The sequence below is a fragment of the Hemiscyllium ocellatum genome, chromosome 46, assembly GCF_020745735.1.
Source record: "Hemiscyllium ocellatum isolate sHemOce1 chromosome 46, sHemOce1.pat.X.cur, whole genome shotgun sequence".
NCBI classification, from domain to species: domain Eukaryota; kingdom Metazoa; phylum Chordata; class Chondrichthyes; order Orectolobiformes; family Hemiscylliidae; genus Hemiscyllium; species Hemiscyllium ocellatum.
In genome coordinates, this window is record NC_083446.1 from 9,905,306 (window position 1) to 9,928,544 (window position 23,239).

The 23,239-nt window shown below is 43.7% G+C and overlaps 1 protein-coding gene across 2 annotated transcripts in view; it reads right to left on the bottom strand.

Moving 5' to 3' along the window:
- The window catches only part of LOC132836244 (nuclear RNA export factor 1-like), a 71,380-nt gene that overhangs the window by 33,621 nt on the left and 14,520 nt on the right, over positions 1-23,239 (bottom strand). For both annotated transcript variants that reach the window (XM_060855597.1, XM_060855596.1), the window contains 3 exons: positions 13,044-13,239; positions 6,284-6,428; positions 5,561-5,644 (listed from right to left, as the gene is read on the bottom strand). In XM_060855597.1, the coding sequence (XP_060711580.1) occupies positions 5,561-5,644; positions 6,284-6,428; positions 13,044-13,239 (425 nt within the window). The remainder of the gene's footprint in view (positions 1-5,560; positions 5,645-6,283; positions 6,429-13,043; positions 13,240-23,239) is intronic.

Below are 23,239 nucleotides of genomic sequence, written 5' to 3' on the forward strand. Positions count from 1 at the left end.
TGCTGGTTAAAGCACAGCAGGTCAGGCAGCATCCAAGGAACAGGAAATTTGACGTTTCGGGCCAGAGCCATTCATCAGGAATAAACCATTCATTCAAGTAATTAAAGATGGCAACAAATAATGGACTTGCTGGTAATGCCCACTTCTCTTTTAAAAATGATAAGAAGAAGCCTGAAGAACTTTTTCCCTTAAGTGGCCAAAAATGAAAACTTTTGGGAACCACAAACGATATTCAAAAGTTTGCAAAATGACAAACTTCTCTAGGAGAATGCACAATTTGCTTAGAAGATAAATATGTGCATTGTAAGAAATCACATTAAAATGTACAAAACTCTGAATATCTTTCAGCTCTTCAAAAGCTATAACTTTATCAGTAAAGCCAGCAAAACAAATTAACTCCAGATAGAGAATTCAGGCAATTTTTCAGCTATTGGCTCTTAAAAAAAGCTCTAATATAATTCATCCAAGCTGTATTAGAAACAATAATGTTCACAACCAAAGAACTCTTCAATAAACCAAGGACATTATCTATAACCATGGTGTAACAACATAATTTGAACTGGATTACAAAGAGCACAATGATTTCAAATAATCATTTAAAACCATAAAATGCAGTATAGGAATTCATCTTCTGTATCCATATAAAAAACACTCCACTCTTAAATTTTCAACTTTCTTTTCAACTGGAAAACATAGGTTGCCAATAAGTTGTTAATGACAAACATGTGGCTCTGAATCTGCAGGTCATAGATCAATCAATTTAAGTAAACCAATGCCACACCAAACACAATGCAGAATGATTTTTCTCCAGCAGGGCTAGCTTCCCAAGGTTAAGGAATTTTATTCCTCAAAGTGAATATTTCCTTGAACGTTCAATTAACAGGGTCAGGGTTAGGAGCACTGGAAATGAGAATAGGAGGCCAGGTAGGCCTTCACGCCTCCTTTGCTATTCAACATGATCACGGCTGGTTATGATTTTCAACGCTGATTTCCTGTAGCATCTGCAATTCCCTTGGTGCTTTTAATTTCTAGAAACCAATCGACCTCTGTCTTGAACACTCATTGACTGAGTTTCCACAGACCTCTTTAAGGCACATACTTCCAAAGTAATTCCTCCTCATCCCAGTCTTAAAAAGCCTTAGACAATGTCACCTTAGAGTAGTACCCAGCAACCCTGCACCAAACCCAAAAAGCAGGAGGATAAACCTTCCTGCATCTACCTCGTTGAACCCTGTAGGAAATTTATATTGCTTCAATCAGATCACCGATCGTTCCTCTAACCTCTCGAGCATGCAGGCCAAACGTCGATTCTCCCGCTCCTCCTGCCTGACCTGCTGTGCTTTTCCAGCACCACATTCTCGACTCACGTCTTTTCATGGGAATAGTGCCACCATCCCAGGGGGAAGACTGGTGAACCTTCATTGCACTCCCTCAGTGGCAAGTTAATATTTCCTTGGGTAAGGTGACCGAGACTATACATGATATTCTAGGTGAGGTAGCATTAATAAGGAAATTAATCATTCATAATTAAAGTATATGAATTGATTAACTTAAACTTATATTGTTCTGTTTAAACTGTAGACATTGCAGGACTAGAGTGATGTGACTGGTGAGTGCAACTTGACACAGGGATGCACAATGGGATTCTAAACAGATAAACAGGCTGTTTTTGCTAACATCAGTTCATATGCACCACACACCACTTTAAATCATGCATGCACAGAGTTTTGGGAGTAGGGAGAAGCACAATTGGGACCAGAGGGGGTCAGTGCGTGTATGTCTGTGTGTGAGGGTGGCTAAACTGGGGGAGTGTGGCAGAAAGACGACAGAGGGAAGGAGGCTGCACCACCCTCCACATTTATTTCTTCTCCATCCTCCAGATCGTGGGCCCTCTTCACTCCAGGCTCAGGGAGATGCACCCCTTCTTCCCACCACTGAACCTCATTTCAAAACTGCATGCACAGCAGTACTGCCTTTGCGCACGACGTCAAATGTAAATCCTACAGAAAAACTAGCTCTGAAAGCTGGTGCTTCCAAATAAATCTGTTGTACTACAACCTAGCGTTGTGAGATTTTTAACTTTGTACACCCCAGTCCAACACCAGCAACTCCAAATCCTACATAAAAACATATTGCACTTGGAACCATGTACGCAAGATTTCTCAAATGAGCAAACTTGCGTAGTTGACCACTGTCACCGGCGTCAGCAAACACACCAAAACAAAAAGTAACAAACTCTTATGGTTGAATGTGTACAGCTGCATTTCTTTACATCTGTTGTTGAGGAACTAGAATTACCAGAAGGACGAGGACAACAGCTGTGTTGTTTTAATGTGCAGCATTTTGCTGAGAAAAACAATCACATTTTTGCTATAAGTATCGAGTTATCTTGGGTGTTTTGCAAACAGTACAATTCTTCAAGGTTGTTATCACTTTAGCTTATATTGACTTAATGTAAAAGGACATCTCACTCTGACCTCTCATACATTGTTTATTTTTCATTTATATTTTGCACACACTTTGTGTAAGTCAAGGATAATTAGGTTCATTAGTCAGGGGAAATTTAGAGTAATAGGGTAGGGAAATGGGTCTACGTGAGATACTCTTCAGAGGGTTGGGGTAGATTTGTTGGGTCAAATGGCCTGTTTCACATGATAGGGATTCTACAATAATTCTATAATCTGTTCTGAGATTGTTGCAATAATACTTTGCAATTTTCTGTCTTACATTTACGATGTATTAGTTACAAGCAACTTTTTCAGTATATTCTTTATTTGAGAGGGCAGCAAGAGAGGGGAGAAGCAAGAGAACCTTTAAAACAAACTCATTGATAGGTGCAATTTGTATCAGTTTAGCAAGGTCTGAGACAACAAGCTCAAAATATCATTCATGAGAACATGATGGCATAAGACCTATATTCAAAATGTGTGGGGGAAGATGATAGAAAATGTTTCCTTATCTCAGTGGTAAGCTTTAAAATTCAATGAAATGATGGGGGATAAAACACTATAACCAGTAGGGACAGCCTCATTTGTGAATGACAACTTGATTATTAATCATTACCTTTAAAGGAACCAATCAGAAATTGGGTATACACTACCTTAACTAATCCAGGACTGACCATGAACTGCACATGGCAATAAAGGTTCCTGTCGTACGTGTTTACTAACTAAATAAATCAACAAACATTGCCAAAACCGCTTTTTCCTCCCGACCGGTCTCATTTTGGATGGACCCTTAGGCTGACAATTAAATCAAAACCTATACTAAGATTCTATGCAATTATAGCAAGATTTATTTACTCCTATACTTCTGCAATAAAGGCTGACATACCAGTTTGGAACCCATGAAAGTTAGCTAGCCTTTCTTAAGGCTTCAGTGCCTGCCCTTCCAGACCATAAGAAATAAGCACTAGGATAGGGTATTCAGCCTTTCACACCAACTCAGTCAATCAACAAGATCATTACTGACCTAATAGCCCACCTGCAACTTCCTGTGCTATCCCTACATTCCTTCAGGGTCCAAAGATCTGTTCAGCACATTGCGTATCGACAAGTTTCTAGCACAGCAAGGTCCAAAGATTCATAATCCTCTCGGTGAACAATTTCAACCTTAATTAATTAGTCATTCATTTGAGACTGTGACTAACCCCTTCGCCTGTGTCCAGAATAAAATCACTCCGCATTCACCCAGTCAAGCCCCTTAAAGCATTTTACATGGTCCAAATGTACCATCTCTTCAGAGAATACACGCTTAATCTAATTTACTCAGGATACCTTTCGCGGGAATCCAAACTCTGCCTGCAACACCCCAAACATTCCTACTGTCGGTACAACTAATACTTAAAGCAAGTTGTTTAAACTGCCCCAGAATGGTACAGAATAGTTATGCTGTACTGTTTTGGCATATTTTGATCAACACTAGAACAGATCAATGGATCTCTAACCAAAATTCAGTTAATCGGGTCAGACTCCAGTGACAAGTGTTAACTATATGATGCTATATAAATTATATAACAAAACTGGACTAGCTACATTAATATAGCGGCTACAAGTGCAAGAGTTTAGGAATCACAGAGTCATAGTGATGTACAGCACAGAAACAGACCCTTTGGTCCAACTCGTCCAAGCCAATCAGATATCCTAAGATAATCAAGTCCCATATGCCAGCACTTGGACCATATCCTTCTAAACCCTTCCTATTCATATATCCATCCAGAAGCCTTTTAAAATGTTGTCATTGTACCAGCCTCCACCACTTCCTTTGGCAGTTCATTCCATACACACACCACCCACTCCATGAAGAGGTAGCCCCTAAGGTCACTTTTAAAATCTTTTCCCTCTCACCCTAAACCTACGTCCTCTAGTTCTAGACTTCCCCCCCACCTCAGGGAAAAGACCTTGTCTATTCATCCTATCCATGCCCCCTCATGATTTTATAAACCTCTATAAAGTCACCCCCCAGCCTCCGACGCTCCAGGGAAAACAGCCCCAGACTATTCAGCCTCCCCCTATAGCTCAAATCCTCCAATCCTGGCAACATCCTTGTAAATCTTTTCTGAACTGTTTCAACTTTCAGAACATCCTTCCAACAGGAAGGAGACCAGAAGTGTCACGATATTCTAAAAGTGGCCTAACCAATGTCCTGCACAGCCGCAACATGACCTCCCAAATCCTCGTGCACTAACTCATCTCCTGACTCCCCAAAGCCTGTCCAAAGAACAAGTCAGGAGTGTGATGGAATACTCCCCACTTCCCTGGATGAAGACATCTCCAAAACCACTCACAAAGCTTGACACCATCCAGGACAAAGCAGCCTGTTTGATTAGCATCAGATCCACAGAAAGCCATTCCCTCAATCACCAATGATGAGCAGCAGCAGTATGCACGACCTACAAGATGCACAGCGGAAATTCACCAGAGCTTCTTTGACCTTCTAAACCCACAACCACTCCCATGTGGAAGGAGAAGAGCAATAAAATACCACCATCACACATAGGAATACTTACCTCTTGCAGGCTCCCCTCCAAGCTCTCACCATCCTAACTTGGAAATATATTGCTATTCCTTGAGTGTCACTGGGTCATAATTTTGGAACCCCCTCTCTAATAATATTAAGATTTTCCCGACAGCACACAGATTCTGGCAGTTCAAGACCGGAGCTCATCATCACCTTCTCAACTAGGTATGGGCGATAAAAGTTAGCCCAACCAGTGATCACCCACAAATTAATTTTAAAAACAAAAACAAGCATCTACGCTACATTAAATACATGAGACTTAAGTTCATCTGAAGCCACCAAACCGTGCCAGGATACCATGTTTCTGACAGCCTGCTCATTGACCTTTGGATACAGAGTCAAGCTCAATCTATGCTCTGCTCCAAGTTCTAAACCACCCAGTTTCCAACGGAAGCTTCTGAACAGATTTGGACTGTAAACAACTTGCCTTGGTTCTTAACTCAACGCTTTGAGGGCAGTGAATCAGTCTGAGAAAAATCTAATTTTACTGACAATATTTTAACATTTCTCACAACAATATCATAAGTGCCATCAGTCCTACCTGAACAGGAGTAAAGGGAACACTGCACATATTATGCATGTTTGACAAAAGCCAGGATTTATCATATTTCTTTCCAAAAGGAATCTAAAGAGAGAACAAAAATATTTTGTCATTTTCATACCTAACATTTAACTTTACAAAATCCATTTGCAAAAACTTTCTAAATTAACATTTGGATAAATAAATTTGGAAAATAACAAAGACTCAAGCTACTGTATTATACCAAAGTTTGAACTTGACAAGGTATAGAGTTTAGCATGAAATGAATGCAGTAATGACACCATTCTCCAATGGCTTGGTAGTTAAATGCATTTCATAATGTTGTATACAGTGTATAACTTAAAAGGCATAGAGTTACTCAGTTTCAGTTCTAGTCTATATTACATTAGTGGAGCACAGAACAGGGCGCACATTGGTTGTGTTAAGTGTATCTCTTTCTGGCACAGTTTACATGGGAACAGAGTTGAATGGGCTGGGGCTTTCCCTCCATCAGGAGTGAGGTAAGCAGGGAGCAAAGATAGTGAAGAGGAAGATTCTGGGAGCAAGCAGCAAGATAGAAAACAGGAAAACTGTTACAAGTTCTCAAAAGGAACCAGACTTATGAACAAAAGGCCTCCATTCTTGTACACGTACACGGTGATCCACACAGCAGCCCAGTATCAAACACACACACGACAGAAAAATAAAGATTAGAAAAATAAAGACGAGAAAATAAAGTCCTACAGTGACTTTAAACCAGGATCGGCGTGCATTGGCGCTTGCATTTCTCTCTGAATTTTGCTTCACTGTAACTTGAATGCTTGAGGGCCCTCCATCACGATCATGCCAGCTGTCCGGGCGACGAGATGGTCTTGCACCATACGGTGTACTGAGGATTAAAAGACAGATTTTTTTAAAATTACAAACATTTAAAAATCAACCTAATCGGAGATTGCCTACTGTATCACAGTACCATCACATGAACATAGAACATTTCAAGACAGAGAAAAATATGCTGTGCTTAACAGGTTACTGCCAAACTGAGTGTTCAGTTTACATTTCAGTTACAGTACGATAACACAGGTAATACACAGCACTGACCGACTGCTGCTGAAACTTGTACTCTGTACTGTAGTATTTCTATCGACCATTTGGGGAATGGGAGGTTGTCTGCTTCTGGCTGATCTGCCACCCCGTCACTTCACAGTCAGAAGATTGTGGGTTCAAGCCCAATTCATTAGATCTGACCTCATAATTCATGCCAATGTGTCCAGTGCAACCAGGTGCCACCTTTGGATAAATTAAAGCAATCTGACAAACAATTTCTGTGGTGGGCCCATTTGACATGCTGGGACTGTCCCACACACCCTCATCTTGTGAGTGAATAAAGAATGCAGTTGGTAGCTAAACAGTTTGTGTCAGTATGAAGGTAATGATACTGCTGGTGCAAATTCATTGCAGGATATTTATGCCTGCAAATCTGTATGCTGAGCCTCTGACATGCTCTTGGAATAGTATTTATATGGGGCTGGTCCAGTTTAGTTTCTGGTCAAGACAATCCTTAGGATAATGATAGTGGAGGAGTCACTGACGGCAATGTCATTGAATATCAAGGTTAGATGATTAGATTTTCTTTTGTGGAGTTGGTCATTGGCATCACACAAATGCCAGGCAATGTTACTTGCCGGTTATCCTGAACTAGACATGGTCCACATTTTCCACACGCATTTGGACTGCTTCAGTATCTGAAGAATCAGAAATTACGCCAAACACTGTGCAATCATCAGCGAACATCCCCATTTCTGATCTTATGTTGAACGGAAGGTCATCGATGATGCAGCTGAAGATGGATGGGCATAGGACACCTACCCTGAGGAACCTCCTGAAGAGTTCCTCTGGAGTGGAAACTATTGACCTCCAACAAACACAACCATTTTACTTTGTGCGAGGCAAGACTTCAACCAGCAGAGATTTCCCTCAGATTTCCATCAGCTCTAATTTTGCTAAGGCCCACTGATGCCATACTCTTCAAATACTGCCTTGATATCAAGGGCAGTCACGCTCATTTCACCTTTGGAATTCAGCTCTTATGCCCATGTTTTGTGTAGAGGATAGACTGGGGCAGGTTTCCACATTGTCAGCTACATGCCAGTGTTGCCATTTTACTGAAACAGCGTGGCTAGAGACACAGCTAGTTTTGGAGCACTAGTCTTGAGTACTATAGCTGGAATGTTGTCTTTAAGTACTTTCAGCCATTTGATATCATGTGATTTGATTAGCATCTGTGATATTGCAGATCTCAAGTGAAGCACCTTCCAAATCTGCAATCTCTACCATCTCAAAGGACAAAGCACTCAGCTGCTTGGGAATTACCAGCAAGTTCCCCTTCAAGCCACTCACCATCCTGACGTAGAACTAGATCACCACCTCTTCACAGACGCTGAATCACAGAGTCAGAGAGATGCACAGCACAGAAATAGTTTGGTCCAACTCATCCATGCTGACCAAATATCCTAACCTAATCTAGTCCCACCTGCCAGCACCCTGCCCATATCCTTCCAAACCCTTCCTATCCATGTCCCCATCCAGATGCCTCTTAAATGCTGTCATTGTACCAGCCTCCACCACTTCCTCTGGTAGCTCATTCCATACACGTACCACCCTGTGTGAAAAAGTTGCCCCTTAGGTCCCTTTTATATCTTTCCCTTCGCACCCTAAACCTATGCCATCTAGTTCTGGATTCCCCCACCCCAGAGAAAAGACCTTGTTTATTTATCCTATCCATGCCCCTCATGATTTTAAAAACCTGTATTAGGTCACCCTTCAGCCTTCGACACCTCAGGGAAAACAGCCCCAGCCTGTTCAGCCTCTCCCTGTAGCTCAACTCCTCCAACCATGGCAACATTCTTGTAAATCTTTGTTGAACACTTTCAAGTTTCACAACATCCTTTCGATAGGAGGGAGACCAAAACTGCACGCAATATTCCAAAAGTGGCCTAACTATAGTCCTGTACAGCTGCAACATAACCTCCCACTTCTATACTCGATACTCTGACCAATAAAGGAAAGCATACCAAATGCCTGCTTCACTATCCTATCTACCTGTGATTCTACTTTCAAGAGCTATGAACCTGCACTCCAAGGTCTCTTTGTTCAGCAACACTCCCTAGGACCTTATCATTAAGTGTATAAGTCCTGCTAAGATTTGCTTTCCCAAAATACAGCACCACACATTTATCTAAATTAAACTCCACCTGCCACTAACTATATCTCCTATGTTCACATTCAAATCATTTATAAAAATGACGAAAAGCAGTGGACGCAGCACTGATCCTTGTGGCACTCCACTGGTCACAGGCCTCCAGTGTGAAAAACAACCCTCCACCACCACCCTCTGTCTTCTATCTTTCAGTTAGTTCTGCATCCAGATGGCTAGTTCTCCCTGTATTCCATGAGATCTAATCTTACTAACCAGTCTCCCATGGGGAACCTTATCAAATACCTTACTGAAGTCCATATAGATCACGTCCACCACTCTGTCCTCATCGATCTTCTTTGCTACTTTTTCAAAAATTCAATCAAGTTCCTGAGACATGATTTCCCACGCACAAAACCACGTTGACTATCCCTAATCAGTCCTTGCCTTTCCAAATACAGGTCAAAATCTCAGAACTCCTGCCCTAGTGACACTGTACACGCTAAGGACTGTAACCGGTCAAGAAAGTAGCTCATTGCTGCCCTCTCCTCAGCAATTCGGGATGGACAATAAAGGACCTGGCCAATGACATTCACACCTCACACATGAGCAAAGAAAACTTTTTAGAATGCTGGGCCATTAGCTCTTTACCCAATGATTATAGCCAGCATGGTAAGCTCAGCAGTGATGACATTTAACATTGTCATTTGCCTGCCAGGCAAAAGAATTTCAGCATCTGTATATCTGCATGCTTAACATGTACCAGGAAATGGTTGGACCATCGGATCTGTATTACCGTTAACCCCACTTGACCGTGATGCTTAACTGCTAACCTGTCGGATGCTAATAAATGTTTTAAATAGCTACAATTACCTGGATTTGCCTACTTATAACAGGCAGAGTAGCAGAGAACAGGTATAATTGGTCAGGTACTGGTTTTATGTGCAGCTCAGATTATTCAGTCATTAATAAATAGTAATACAGTACGTGCCATGAGTCAGGCATGTACTGCAATATTATTAGTACATGACAAGCAAGATGAATAACCTGGCAAAGTGCAGTGGAATTGGTTGAAAACTAACATAAACTTGAATTTATACATTGCCTTTCACTTCCTGAGGATGCCCCAACACTTTTTAAAGCATACTTCTGATGTCTACTCACTGCTGTAATATAGGAAGTGGAGATTGCACACAAGCTGCTCCCACAAACAGCAATGCGATAATGGCCACGTCATCTATTTGTGATGTCGACTGACAGACTGGCCCAGGACACAAGGGAGAACTTCCCTCATCATCTCCCAATACCATGGTGGGATCATTTACGTCCATCTTGAGGTTTGCAGATTTGGTCTCCGTTTGACAGTACGGACAGATTTTCTTTTAAATGTTGACACTTGTAAACTTCGGAGTACAAGGAGCACGAAGTGAGCATGCAGCTGCAATAAGCAAGCAATGCAAATGCCTTGTTGGCTTTTGGTGTAATAGAATTAGAGCATGGGGGAGCTAATGATATAGAAATAATGCTACTGGACTAGCAACTGAGGCGGCCCAGGATACTACAATGGGGAATAAACAGTAAGCACTGGAGCTTTGAATGAGAGTCATGCAGGGCTCAAGATATTAACCTGCTTCCCCTCTCCACACTCCACCAGGTTCAACACGTTTATTTTAAATCACAGGCTTTCGGAGTGCTGCTCCTTCATCAGGTGAAGTGACTTGTGTGGTGGAGGCAAGTGCAATGGAAGTAAGTTCAGTCAAGGCATGAATTATTTCAAGACGATTATTTGAAGAGAAACAACTGGAGGAGACTAGAGAGCCAACATGGACACAATGGGCTTAACGGCCTCCTTCTCGCCCTAATAATTGTGATTGTTTTATTATATGTAGAAGCATTCAAATAAAGGCACACTACTACAGCTGCTGGAGATCTGAAATGAAACAAAGTTTGGCAGCAGGTATGGCAGCATCTGTGGACAGGGAAACAGAGTTAATGCTCTGAATCAAATGACTCTCCTTTACAAGTCATTTTTAGACTTGAAACTTTAACTTCCACTCCACATTTGCTCGAAGACCTCCTGAGTTTGTCCAGCACTTACAGCTTCTGTACAGCAGCATTGCAGCTACGATTTTACGTGTAATTAGGATAAAGTGATTCCTCTTTAGTTTAAGCAAGACCTCTTCTCTCCCTTTCTTTTCCAAAGTCCTAAGGGCTGGAACCCTCAAGACACTAAATTTACTAGGATATGCAACTAATGGTTAGGAACTAGCAAGTGAGATCAGATAGGTAGCTCTTTTCTTGGCTGACACAAATGGGCCAAGTGGTTTCCTCCTGTGTGACAAAATCATAGAATCCCTACAGTGTGGAAACAGACCATTCGGCCTATTGCGCCCACATAAACCTACCATTCTATCCCATCCCTGTAACCCTGCATTTCCCAGGGGCTAATCCACCTAGCCTGTACATCCCTAGACACAATGGGCAATTTATTACAGCCAATCCACCTTATCTGCACATTTTTGGATTGTAGGAGGAAGCTGGAGCGTCCAGAGAAAACCCACACAGACACGGGGAGAACGTGCAAACTCTACACAGTTGCCCAAGGGTGCAATCGAATCCAGATCCCTGGTGCTATGAGACCATGTTTTATGATTCTCAGACAATCTCTAATAATAACCCACTGTGGAGCAAAGACCAATTCTCCTGCTCATGTCCTGATCTAATTTTGGCAAAAGAAAACGATTGAATGAATTGGTCATTGGTGTAGTTTGCTTGCTGAATTCCTCCTAATAATTTTAAAAAGGTAGATTTTCTGGCAAGAAAAACCAGGAAGTTATACAGCACCTCAGACTATCCAAAGCAGCTTTAGTATTACAACTAAAATGCCATCATTGATCTGGCAAAAGCAGCAACTTTAAATTCTAGCTACTGTTAAATCAGTAATCTTCACAGATGGGCTACATGGATGAGTCACCCTCGACTCTCTCCTTACTCATCGAATCTTCCATTGTTCTCTTTATCACCTTATCCAAACTCACTATTAGCACCTCCTTAGGTACAATCTTATACTATCAAAATCAGCCACTGTTAATTACTGTTGACACAACAGTCTGGAAGTCCGAAAGATTTCAAAACTGTTTGCCTTTGCAGAACATGTACACCTTAATTATACGCGCAACTTGGGCAAAACTACTAAATTTGCTCAACATATGACCAGTTAGCATTCTGGGCAATCTTCAAGAAAACAGCATGGACATTCGAGACTACATTTCCTTCCTGACTGGTGTCATCGGAGGCCTGCATTTGGGTGGCAGGAAGCTAAACAAAAGAGCTTGGGCCATCTTTAGTTTTGAGATACACCAGAGTAAATTGGTTCTGCAGGCCCAAGCACTGCCCAAGTTTCAAACTGAAGGAAGCAGATCCATCACTCAGCCCCACGAGTATGTGGCCTTACTGAGTGATCTGTAATGTGGATTTATTTGTCTGGACCTTAACCTTGCCTCCAAATCCTGGAAGTCTTGATTGTCCAGGCAAATTTCCATAATCTCTCTGTTTCACTAACCTCATGCAAAGTTAAAGGCTGCTCCCTCTCCTGACTGTGCGGAGCAATGCAATAGAAGGATTTTGAGTGGTTGTCTTATGGAAGGAACAAATTCAGCCTGGGTGTCTTCAACGTGTTTCACAGAGAACAGAGGACGTAGGGCAAAGACAGGGTACAGCCTTGGTTTGGCACCCGCACCCACAACTAGTCACTCGAATGTCAGATCTGCCAAGACTTCTGCAATCACGACTGTGAGCATCCATTGCAAAGTACAGGGAAAGGTGATCGGGGTAAATGGAATTATGCATAAACAAGCACAGAATAATGGACGGCTAGAGACCAGGAGGGGAGGGTTGAGGAAGATATAAGCAATGCATCATTAATTTAGATGTGGCACCATTTTGTACAGTTGAAATTTTAGCATTAGATTTTTTGTTTTACGGTAGTAATGGAGATAATAAAGAAAGTCTGTTTGTAACGATGTGTAAACCTCCTACCAGTCCCAACATAAAGATAAATGACTAAACTAAAACATGGTCTCTTAGTCCCCATTAGTGGAAATAATGGAAACAATGCTTATGAAATTCTCAAGCCGAAACATTTTTGCTGCTAACATTAAGGTGAAGAGAACTCCTCTTATTCCAAAGTGAATTTGAGGATCACCAGATCAGCCAGGATCACACTGAGTAGTGGAGCAGACTCGGCTGTGAAATGGCAAGCCCCTCATGGTATCATTAACAGTGTAATACATGCAGATTGCTACTCACAATCGTGACCGTGGCAACTCATGATCATTCATAGTCACATCGCCATCATCATCCTCGAACCGCGACCGTGGGTTGGGTCCTCCACTGCCTCGATTCCTAGGTTTGTGACTTCCCTCGCTGTACATCTTACCCCGGAATGGACCGCGTCCTTTCTTTTTCCGAAATGGAAAACCACCCCCAACTCTGTCGTCATGTTCTGGAATAAAACAGGCAAACTTTTAAGTACAAATCCATTACCTGGGAAGTACAGTGGTCTCGTCATCAGCACTGCTGCCTCACAGTACCAGGGACCTGAGTTCAATTTCACTCTCAAATAAACTTGTGTGAAGTTTACACATTCACCTAGTGTCTGCATGGGTTTCTCCCGGGTGCTCTGGTTTCCTCCCACAGTCCAAAGATGTGCAGGTTAGGTGGATTGGCCATGTTAAGTTGCCCATAGTCTCCAGGGATGTTTAGGCTGGGTTGGTTAGCCATGAGAAATGCAGAGAGTTACAGGTGGGTCTGGTAGGATGTTGTTCAGAGGGTCGGTGTGAACTCGATGGGCCTGCATCCACACTGTCGGGATTTTATGAAAAATTATTATTCAAAGGGTAGTCTGGATTGCTTAAGTTTTCTAATTATGTCACTTTAGCAGCAGCTATTCTGTCTCGTGCCCTTAATAGAATTTCTCCAAAAATGCTCAAAAAAAGGAAATGTCTGACCTGCAAAACTCTCAAACGTAACTTGAACTGACAAAAACAGCTTTCCTGCGTGTGCTTAATGGCCCACAATTCTAAAAATCAAGGAGGACTTGGTTTCTGTGCTCAGAACCACAGAATGGCTATAAAACAGCCACTCGGCCCATTATCTGTGCTAGGTCTACAAAAGAGCAACTTACCTAAAAGCATTCAATAGCTGATCTGAAGCTGGGCAATACACTAGATTTTACAACTGAAGGCTTCAGAAGAAAATCAGATAGATTGCTCTGTTAGCAGACTGCCAGAAAATACCTTTTGTTTAGCTATCACAAGAAAGTATGAGGGTGCGTGGCTCAGATCGTCTAAACAATAGATTGGTTTTAGTGTTTACCAGCAAAAAATGTTACTCAACACTGGAAGGTTATTACCAAACTAAAATCCAACCAACAGTCAGAAAACCCTCATGACAGGAAGGAGAGGATGCCTAAAATTGTGGTGGTAGCATAGCAATTATATTAGTTTATGTAGCAATAGGTCAACGATATAATCAGAAGTAGTACATACAATAACGCAGAACTTTCATTCATCACCAGAAAGGAAGAGAGATGTGTGCAGTCAGCTTTGTGATCCCATTGTTGTAGAAATCCCCAGCAGGGGCCAGTATCTCCAAGTTGTTCTGGGGCATTCCAGCAGTAATTTCAGGTCTGCTTTTAAACTGTGTAAATCCCTATGATAGGGCCAGCAACCAACAATACCTGGTTCTAAAGCAGAAGGCTACAACTCAAGAACAAGTCTGGCATTGGAAAGGATTTGTAAAAGAAAAATGTGGATTTAATACAAATATTATATAAAAGCAACTAATGGGGACCAGTTTGTCACCAAAGTCTTAACGGGGAAAATGAGGAGAAACATATATAGAATTCAATATTTTACCTTTAGGGAAATACTAATCAAACACAAACCAATGAAATTATCATCTAATGTTATAAGCCAGTCTATGTGCTTGAACAGTTAGAGTTGACTGAAGTTAACTTACAACTTTCAAATGATTTGCATTATCTTTCAATAGCCATGACTGTTCAGATTTGAAGTGACCGCCAATTGATTGCCTTCATGTTCACTACTGAATTCATCCTTTTCACATACACACCAGCAAGGTTACCAGTTAGTCTGGTGATCTGTATGTTGTTACTTTTAGATGGGAATCAGGGTTAGCTGGAGCCCCCTCCTCTCTAAGCCACAAAGTTGGGTTATCAGGACCCACTGCAATCATAACACATGACTTGGGCCATCGTCAGTTTTATTAATTGTGATTGGTGATAAGTTTGGTGCTTCAACACATCTGACCCAAAGAATTTATATACCAGTGCCTTACGTGAAGTGCCATTTTTGATTCAAGGGTTAAACCAAAGTGACATCCACCTTCAATAAGCTGCCAGTAAAAGATATCACAATACAACAAGAGGAGAAACAGGATGAAATAAACAAGTTTATTTGGAAGCTCTAGCTTTCAGAGCGCCACTCCTTCTTCAGGGGTTTTGAATGTAGGATTTACATGTGATGTCATACACAAAGGCAGTACTGCTGCACATGCAGTTTTGAAAGGGGGTTCAGTGGTGGGAAGAAGGAGTGCTTCCAAATGAACTTGTTGGACTATAACCTGGTGTTAAAAGTGAGGTCTGCAGATGCTGGAGATCAGAGCTGAAAATGTGTTGCTGGTTAAAGCACAGCAGGTCAGGCAGCATCCAAGGAACAGGAAATTCGATGTTTCGGATTTCCTGTTCCTTGGATGCTGCCTGACCTGCTGTGCTTTAACCAGCAACACATTTTCAGCTATAACCTGGTGTTGTCTGATTTTTAACTTTGTACAGCACAGTCCAACACCAAAACAGGATGTTGTCTGTCATTTCAGTCAATATTTATCCCTTACACGTTAGCTAGTCTTTAACTTATTGCTGCTTGGTGTATACAAATTGGTTGTTCATTTCATTGCATTGCAATAGTGACTACACTACAAAAACATTTCACTAGCTGAGTGCGCTTTGGTATAAATGTAAGGTATAAAAGGAGTTTAATTCCTAAACCAAAAAATGGCACATCTAGTAATGCTGCAAATGTGTTGCTGGTCAAAGCACAGCAGGCCAGGCAGCATCTCAGGAATAGAGAATTCGACATTTCGAGCATAAGCCCTTCATCAGGAATAAGAGAGAGAGAGCCAAGCAGGCTAAGATAAAAGGTAGGGAGGAGGGACTAGGGGGAGGGGCGATGGAGGTGGGATAGGTGGAAGGAGGTCAAGGTGAGGGTGATAGGCCGGAGTGGGGTGGGGGCGGAGAGGTCAGGAAGAGGATTGCAGGTTAGGAGGGCGGTGCTGAGTTGAGGGAACCGACTGAGACAAGGTGGGGGGAGGGGAAATGAGGAAACTGGAGAAATCTGAATTCATACCTTGTGGTTGGAGGGTTCCCAGGCGGAAGATGAGGCGCTCCTCCTCCAGCCGTCGTGTTGTTGTGTTCTGCCGGTGGAGGAGTCCAAGGACCTGCATGTCCTCGGTGGAGTGGGAGGGAGAGTTAAAGTGTTGAGCCACGGGGTGATTGGGTTGGTTGGTTCGGGCGGCCCGGAGGTGTTCTCTGAAGCGTTCCGCAAGTAAGCGGCCTGTCTCACCAATATAGAGGAGGCCACATCGGGTGCAGCGGATGCAATAGATGATGTGTGTGGAGGTACAGGTGAACTTGTGGCGGATATGGAAGGATCCCTTGGGGCCTTGGAGGGAAGTGAGTGTGGAGGTGTGGGCGCAAGTTTTACATTTCCTGCGGTTGCAGGGGAACCCCCGGCAAAGAACGTCAGATCCACACCCCCCACCAACCCAACCTCCACCCCCGGCAAAGAACGTCAGATCCACACCCCCCACCAACCCAACCTCCACCCCCGGCAAAGAAAAATACCTGGACTACACCTCCTCCCACCCTGCCCCCTGTAAAAACGCCATCCCATATTCCCAATTCCTTCGTCTCCGCCGCCTCTGCTTCCAGGAGGACCAATTCCAACACCGCACAGCCCAGATGGCCTCCTTCTTCAAGGACCGCAGATTCCCCCCAGATGTGATCGACGATGCCCTCCACCGCATCTCCTCCACTTCCCGCTCCTCCGCCCTTGAGCCCCGCTCCTCCAACCGCCACCAAGACAGAACCCCACTGGTTCTCACCTACCACCCCACCAACCTCCACATACAACGTATCATCCGCCGCCATTTCCGCCACCTCCAAACGGACCCCACCACCAAGGATATATTTCCCTCCCCTCCCCTATCAGCGTTCCGCAAGGACCACTCCCTTCGTGACTCCCTCGTCAGATCCACACCCCCCACCAACCCAACCTCCACCCCCGGCAAAGACAAGGGATCCTTCCATATCCGCCACAAGTTCACCTGTACCTCCACACACATCATCTATTGCATCCGCTGCACCTGATGTGGCCTCCTCTATATTGGGGAGACAGGCCGCTTACTTGCGGAACGCTTCAGAGAACACCTCCGGGCCGCCCGAACCAACCAACCCAATCACCCCGTGGCTCAACACTTTAACTCTCCCTCCCACTCCACCGAGGACATGCAGGTCCTTGGACTCCTCCACCGGCAGAACACAACAACACGACGGCTGGAGGAGGAGCGCCTCATCTTCCGCCTGGGAACCCTCCAACCACAAGGGATGAATTCAGATTTCTCCAGTTTCCTCATTTCCCCTCCCCCCACCTTGTCTCAGTCGGTTCCCTCAACTCAGCACCGCCCTCCTAACCTGCAATCCTCTTCCTGACCTCTCCGCCCCCACCCCCACTCCGGCCTATCACCCTCACCTTGACCTCCTTCCACCTATCCCACCTCCATCGCCCCTCCCCCTAGTCCCTCCTCCCTACCTTTTATCTTAGCCTGCTTGGCTCTCTCTCTCTTATTCCTGATGAAGGGCTTATGCTCGAAACGTCGAATTCTCTATTCCTGAGATGCTGCCTGGCCTGCTGTGCTTTAACCAGCAACACATTTGCAGCTGTGATCTCCAGCATCTGCAGACCTCATTTTTTACATCTAGTAATGCACTAGTACATAAATTTAATGCATCAGACCTGAAGAATCTATCACCAATCACAATTAATAAAATAGTGACAAGGAGTTCAAAGTGTTTGGATAAAAACAGAAGTGGACGATATAGGAAGGCATGAAAATGTGTTGCTGGTTAAAGCACAGCAGGTCAGGCAGCATCCAAGGAACAGGAAATTCGACGTTTCGGGCCGGAGCCCTTCATCAGGAATGAGGAGAGGGTGCCAGGCAGGCTAAGATAAAAGGTAGGGAGGAGGGACTTGGGGGAGGGGCGATGGAGATGTTATAGGTGGAAGGAGGTCAAGGTGAGGGTGATAGGCCGGAGTGTGGTGGGGGGGCGGAGAGGTCAGGAAGAGGATTGCAGGTTAGGAGGGCGGTACTGAGTTCAAGGGAATCGACTGAGACAAGGTGGGGGGGGGAGGGAAAATGAGGAAACTGGAGAAATCTGAGTTCATCCCTTGTGGTTGGAGGGTTCCCAGGCGGAAGATGAGGCGCTCTTCCTCCAACCGTCGTGTTGTTATGTTCTGGCGATGGAGGAGTCCAAGGACCTGCATGTCTTCGGCGGAGTGGGAGGGAGAGTTAAAGTGTTGAGCCACGGGATGGTTGGGTTGGTTGGTCCGGGCGTCCCAGAGGTGTTCCCTGAAGCGTTCTGCAAGTAGGCGGCCCGTCTCCCCAATATAGAGGAGGCCACATCGGGTGCAGCGGATGCAATAGATGATGTATGTGAAGGTGCAGGTGAATTTGTGGCGGATATGGAAGGATCCCTTGGGGCCTTGGAGAGAAGTAAGGGAGGAGGTGTGGGTGCAAGTTGGAGGAAGAGCGTCTTCCTGACCTCTCCGCCCCCACCCCACTCCGGCCTATCACCCTCACCTTGACCTCCTTCCACCTATAACATCTCCATCGCCCCTCCCCCAAGTCCCTCCTCCCTACCTTTTATCTTAGCCTGCTGGGCACCCTCTCCTCATTCCTGATGAAGGGCTCCGGCCCAAAACGTCGAATTTCCTGTTCCTTGGATGCTGCCTGACCTGCTGTGCTTTAACCAGCAACACATTTTCAGCTCTGTTCTCCAGCATCTGCAGACCTCACTTTTTACTCGAAGATATAGGAAGGCATTGCAGTCTTAACCACAGAAACAATTTTTCCTGTTTCATGCTACATGTACTACCCATCTACTTCATGAAGATAACATAAAATGGCAAGCCATCCTTATGAGCAACCAATAGACCATGTTGGAAGGATACCTGTGGCCATTAGCTAAGGTTAAAATGTTTGTATCGACCCCTCTGCAGCACAATAACCAGCCATCATTTCTGATCCAGACTTAGAGAGGGAAGTACAGACAATAGAAAAAAAGGGTTGCCACGTTTAAAGAGCGTCACTGCATTGTGACATAGCACTCCCAACAGAGGTGAAGGCACAAAGCTGAAGCAAACAAAATTCTGGAGTCTCATGACAGTGATCGGATGTTTCGACATTAGAATTTGCTCAATTATATCTTACATCCAGGTATTTTGAAGAGTTCGCAACAGTTCATTTCTTAAAACTGTAAGCAGCCCCACAAAACAAACTGAATTAGTCTGAAAAGAAAAGGTTAAGTTTGTTAGTTTCCGCAAATGATGTAATTTGAATTAAAAATCTGAAATGAAAATCTAATAGGAGCCATGTAGCCTTTAATACATATCTGATTCAATGATATTCTTTAGGGAAACAAATCTGTCACGCTGATCCAGCCTGACCACGTGATTCACAGCAATTACTTAACTGCTCTCTGAAATCTCTGGCAAGCCACTCAGTTGTAACTGCTACAAAGTCTAAAGAAAATAAATTAAATCTGACAGACCACAAGACCGACATAGGCACCATCAACAGGGAAGACCCAGCAGAGGTGGCAACTTAATGGCATACATGTGGGAAGAGAATTGTCTGGGAATCCTCAACATTTGAGAACCAAGTCTCACGGCATCAGGTCAAGCATGACCATGGAAATCCATCCCGTTGGCTGAGGAATCAACCCACACCCCCACCCTCCCGGAAGAAGCACTAAGAATGGCAAAGATACAGAATATACTCTAGACTAAATCCTGACCTCACAATGAGAATAGCTTCCACTATGCTCTGTGGCACTATCACTGTGCTAAATGAGACAGGCTAATAGATTTAACAAATCATGGCCCACAATGCCTCATGGATACCTAGCACAACTTGTAACTTTATGGCCGGTCAGGCATTCTCTCATTCTATTGCATCAAGGCGGGAAATCAACTTTGGTTCAATGAAGCATGCAGGAGGGCAGGCAAAGAGCAGAACCAGCATACCTGAAAGTGCAGCATCAATCTAGCGAAGAAACAACACAATGTATTTTCATGACAGAAAGTGAAAGCAGCATGCAATTGACAGGACTAAGCACAACTAACAGATCAAATTTAAGCTCTGCAGTCCTGCCACATCCGAATCATGAATGATGCTTGATAATTAAACAAGTAATAGGAGACAGAAGCCCCATGAATATTTAAATCCCAAGCAATGGGGACACCACACTTCAGTGTAAAAGACAAGGTTGGAACATTTGCAACTGAAGTGGCAAATGAAAGATTTGTGTCAACTTTCACCTGAAGCCCCTAGCATCACGGATTCGGGTCTTCAACCAATTCAATTCAGGCCATGTGATATCAAGAAATCGCTCAAAGCATTTGATACTGCAATGGCTGTGGACCCTGAAAAGATTCAGCAATAGAACTAAAGACTTGCGCTCAGCAAACAACTGCACCCCAACCAAGCCATTTCAGTCCAGTGGCATTTACCTAATAAGGTGCAAAATTGTCCATGTATATGAGATTACTAGATTACTTCGTGTGGAAACTGGCCCTTCAGCCCAACAAGTCCACACCGACCCGCCGAAGCACACCCACCCAGACCCATTCCCCTACATTTACCCCTGTATCTAACACTACGGGCAAATCTTCTCCCAATCTTTGAACAACTACAGGCAATTTAGTATGGCCAATTCACCTGACCTGCACATTTTTGGACTGTGGGAGGAAACCGGAGCACCCGGAGGAAACCCACACAGACACGGGGAGAATGTGCAAACTCCACACAGATAGTCGGCTGAGGCAGGAATTGAACCCAGGTCTCTGGCGCTGTGAGGTAGCAGTACCACTGTGCCATTGTGCACAATAAGCAGGGCAATTTCAACTAGCAATTACCAGACTCTCAGGCTACTCTCAATCATCTAGGTGAGGGAAGGGTTAATCAACAGTGCTATCAAGCAGCAACTTGCAAAAGAAAACCTTGCTCAATGATGCTTAGCCTGGGTCCTTCAGGTTCACTTAATTCCTGACTTCTATACTTCAAGACTGCATATGGCATAAAGGAATTCCAGCAAAGCTAGCGTCAATGCAAATCAAGGGGAAAACTCCTTGTTGGTTAGAATCATATCTGGCATAATAGAAGATAGTTGTAGTTGTTGGAGTTCAATCATCTCAGCTGCTAGATTTCTCTGCACGAGTTCCTCAGGTTAACTGCTCAGCCCTACCAACTTTAGTTTTAAATAAATGACTATACTATAACGTCCGTTTGTTGATGTTCATACAATGTTCAATTCAATGCACCATTCACAATACGTAAAACCCAGACAATATCCAGTATTGCACAAGTGGCAAGTAACATTTATGAGATTCAAGTGCAAGGCAATGATCACGTCCAACAAGAAAAAAATCTATTAACCACTCCTTGATATTCAAATACATCAGGATGACTGAATCGCCCTTACTGTTAACATTCTAAAGGATGACATCGACCAGACTTGGACTGGTTCACACATGCATACAATGGTTGCAGAAGCATGATTCACCTGTCTCCCCATAGCCTATCCACTGTCTACAAGACACGGGAGTGTGATAGAATTCTCCCCCACTTGCCTGGAGGGGTGCAGCTCCAACAACACTCAAAAAGCTTGACACAATCCAGTATAGAACAGCCCACTTCATTTGTATCTCATTCGCCACCACCAGCACTCACGGTAGATCATTTACAAGATGCACTGCAGTAGGCAAGGCTCCTCTGGCAGCACCTTCCAAACCTGTGAACACTGCCATCTAGAAGGACAAAGGCAGCAGATGCATGGGAATACCACCAACTGCAAGTTCCCCTCCAAACCATACAATGACATGGCCATTTCTTCGCAGTCACTGGAACAAAATCCTGGAAATCCCTTTCTAACATCACAGTGAGTGTCCCTCCAACACAGGAACAGCAGTTCAAGATGACAGTTTAGCACCATGTTCTCCAGGGCAAATAGAGATATGCAATAAATGCTGACCTAGATCATGAAGCTCCCAAAAACGTTGCTTTTTTCCTGAGATCTAACTACTCGCAGAGGTTTCACTGTTTCCTTGGCTCAGTTACAAGCCTACGAATTAGAGCCTCAGATCTGCTCCTCTATTTGATAAGATCATCGATGGTCAGATCGCAGTCTCAACGTGACCTTTCTGTCAACCCCATAGTCTTACTCCCCCTCAGAAGCAAAAATCTAGCTAACCCAGCATTATTCAACGACCCTGCCTCCATCCTTGTCTGGGTAAAAGAGTTTAACAGGTCAACAAACCTGAGATTAAAAAAAAGTTGCCTTGCCATCTGAAAAGAAAACCCCTTATTTTTGAAAGTGGGTCCCTAACCCATGTTTATGATCACCCAGGATCTTATATGTTGAAGAAAGATCATCTCTCATTCTTCTAAACACCAATGGATACTGGCAATATCTTTCCAACCTCTAAGGGGAGTAAATGTGAAATGGATGTGTTTGCCACGCTGGGAAGTTGATTTGCAGAAGTTTTATCCCTAGTCTAGGTGACATCTTCAGAGCTTTGGAGCCTCCCGTGAAGCACTGCTGTACAGTCTCTTCCAGAATTTATTTGGTTCCATTTCTGCTACTTCCAGTTGCTTGTTGCAGTGGCCGGTATTTTGGCTGGTCTACATCAATGTGCTTTTTGATGGAGTCCGTGGATGAGTGCTATGTTTCTAGAAATTATCTGGCTGTCCTAAGCTTAGCTTGTCCTATGATCATTGAGTTATCCCATTCAAATTTGTGGTCCTTGTCACCAGTGTGTATGGCTAATAGGTACAGCTGGTCATGGCATTTCGTGGCTAGTTGGGGTTTGTGGATGCAGATTGCTAGTTACCTGTTTGTCCTTTATCGTGTTTCATAGTGTTTGCTTGGAATCCTGTAAAATACGTTAGTCCTGCACATGATGGGTATAGGGTCTTTTGACTTGGTGAGCACTGAAGACATCACCTAAATAGGGGATAAAACACCTACAAAACAACTCCCCAGCTTGGCAAACATACCCAAAACCACGACAATTGGCACCTGAGCTACAAACCTTTACACAAACCTTAAGTAAACATGAAAATTCAACCAGGAAACTTTTGTCACG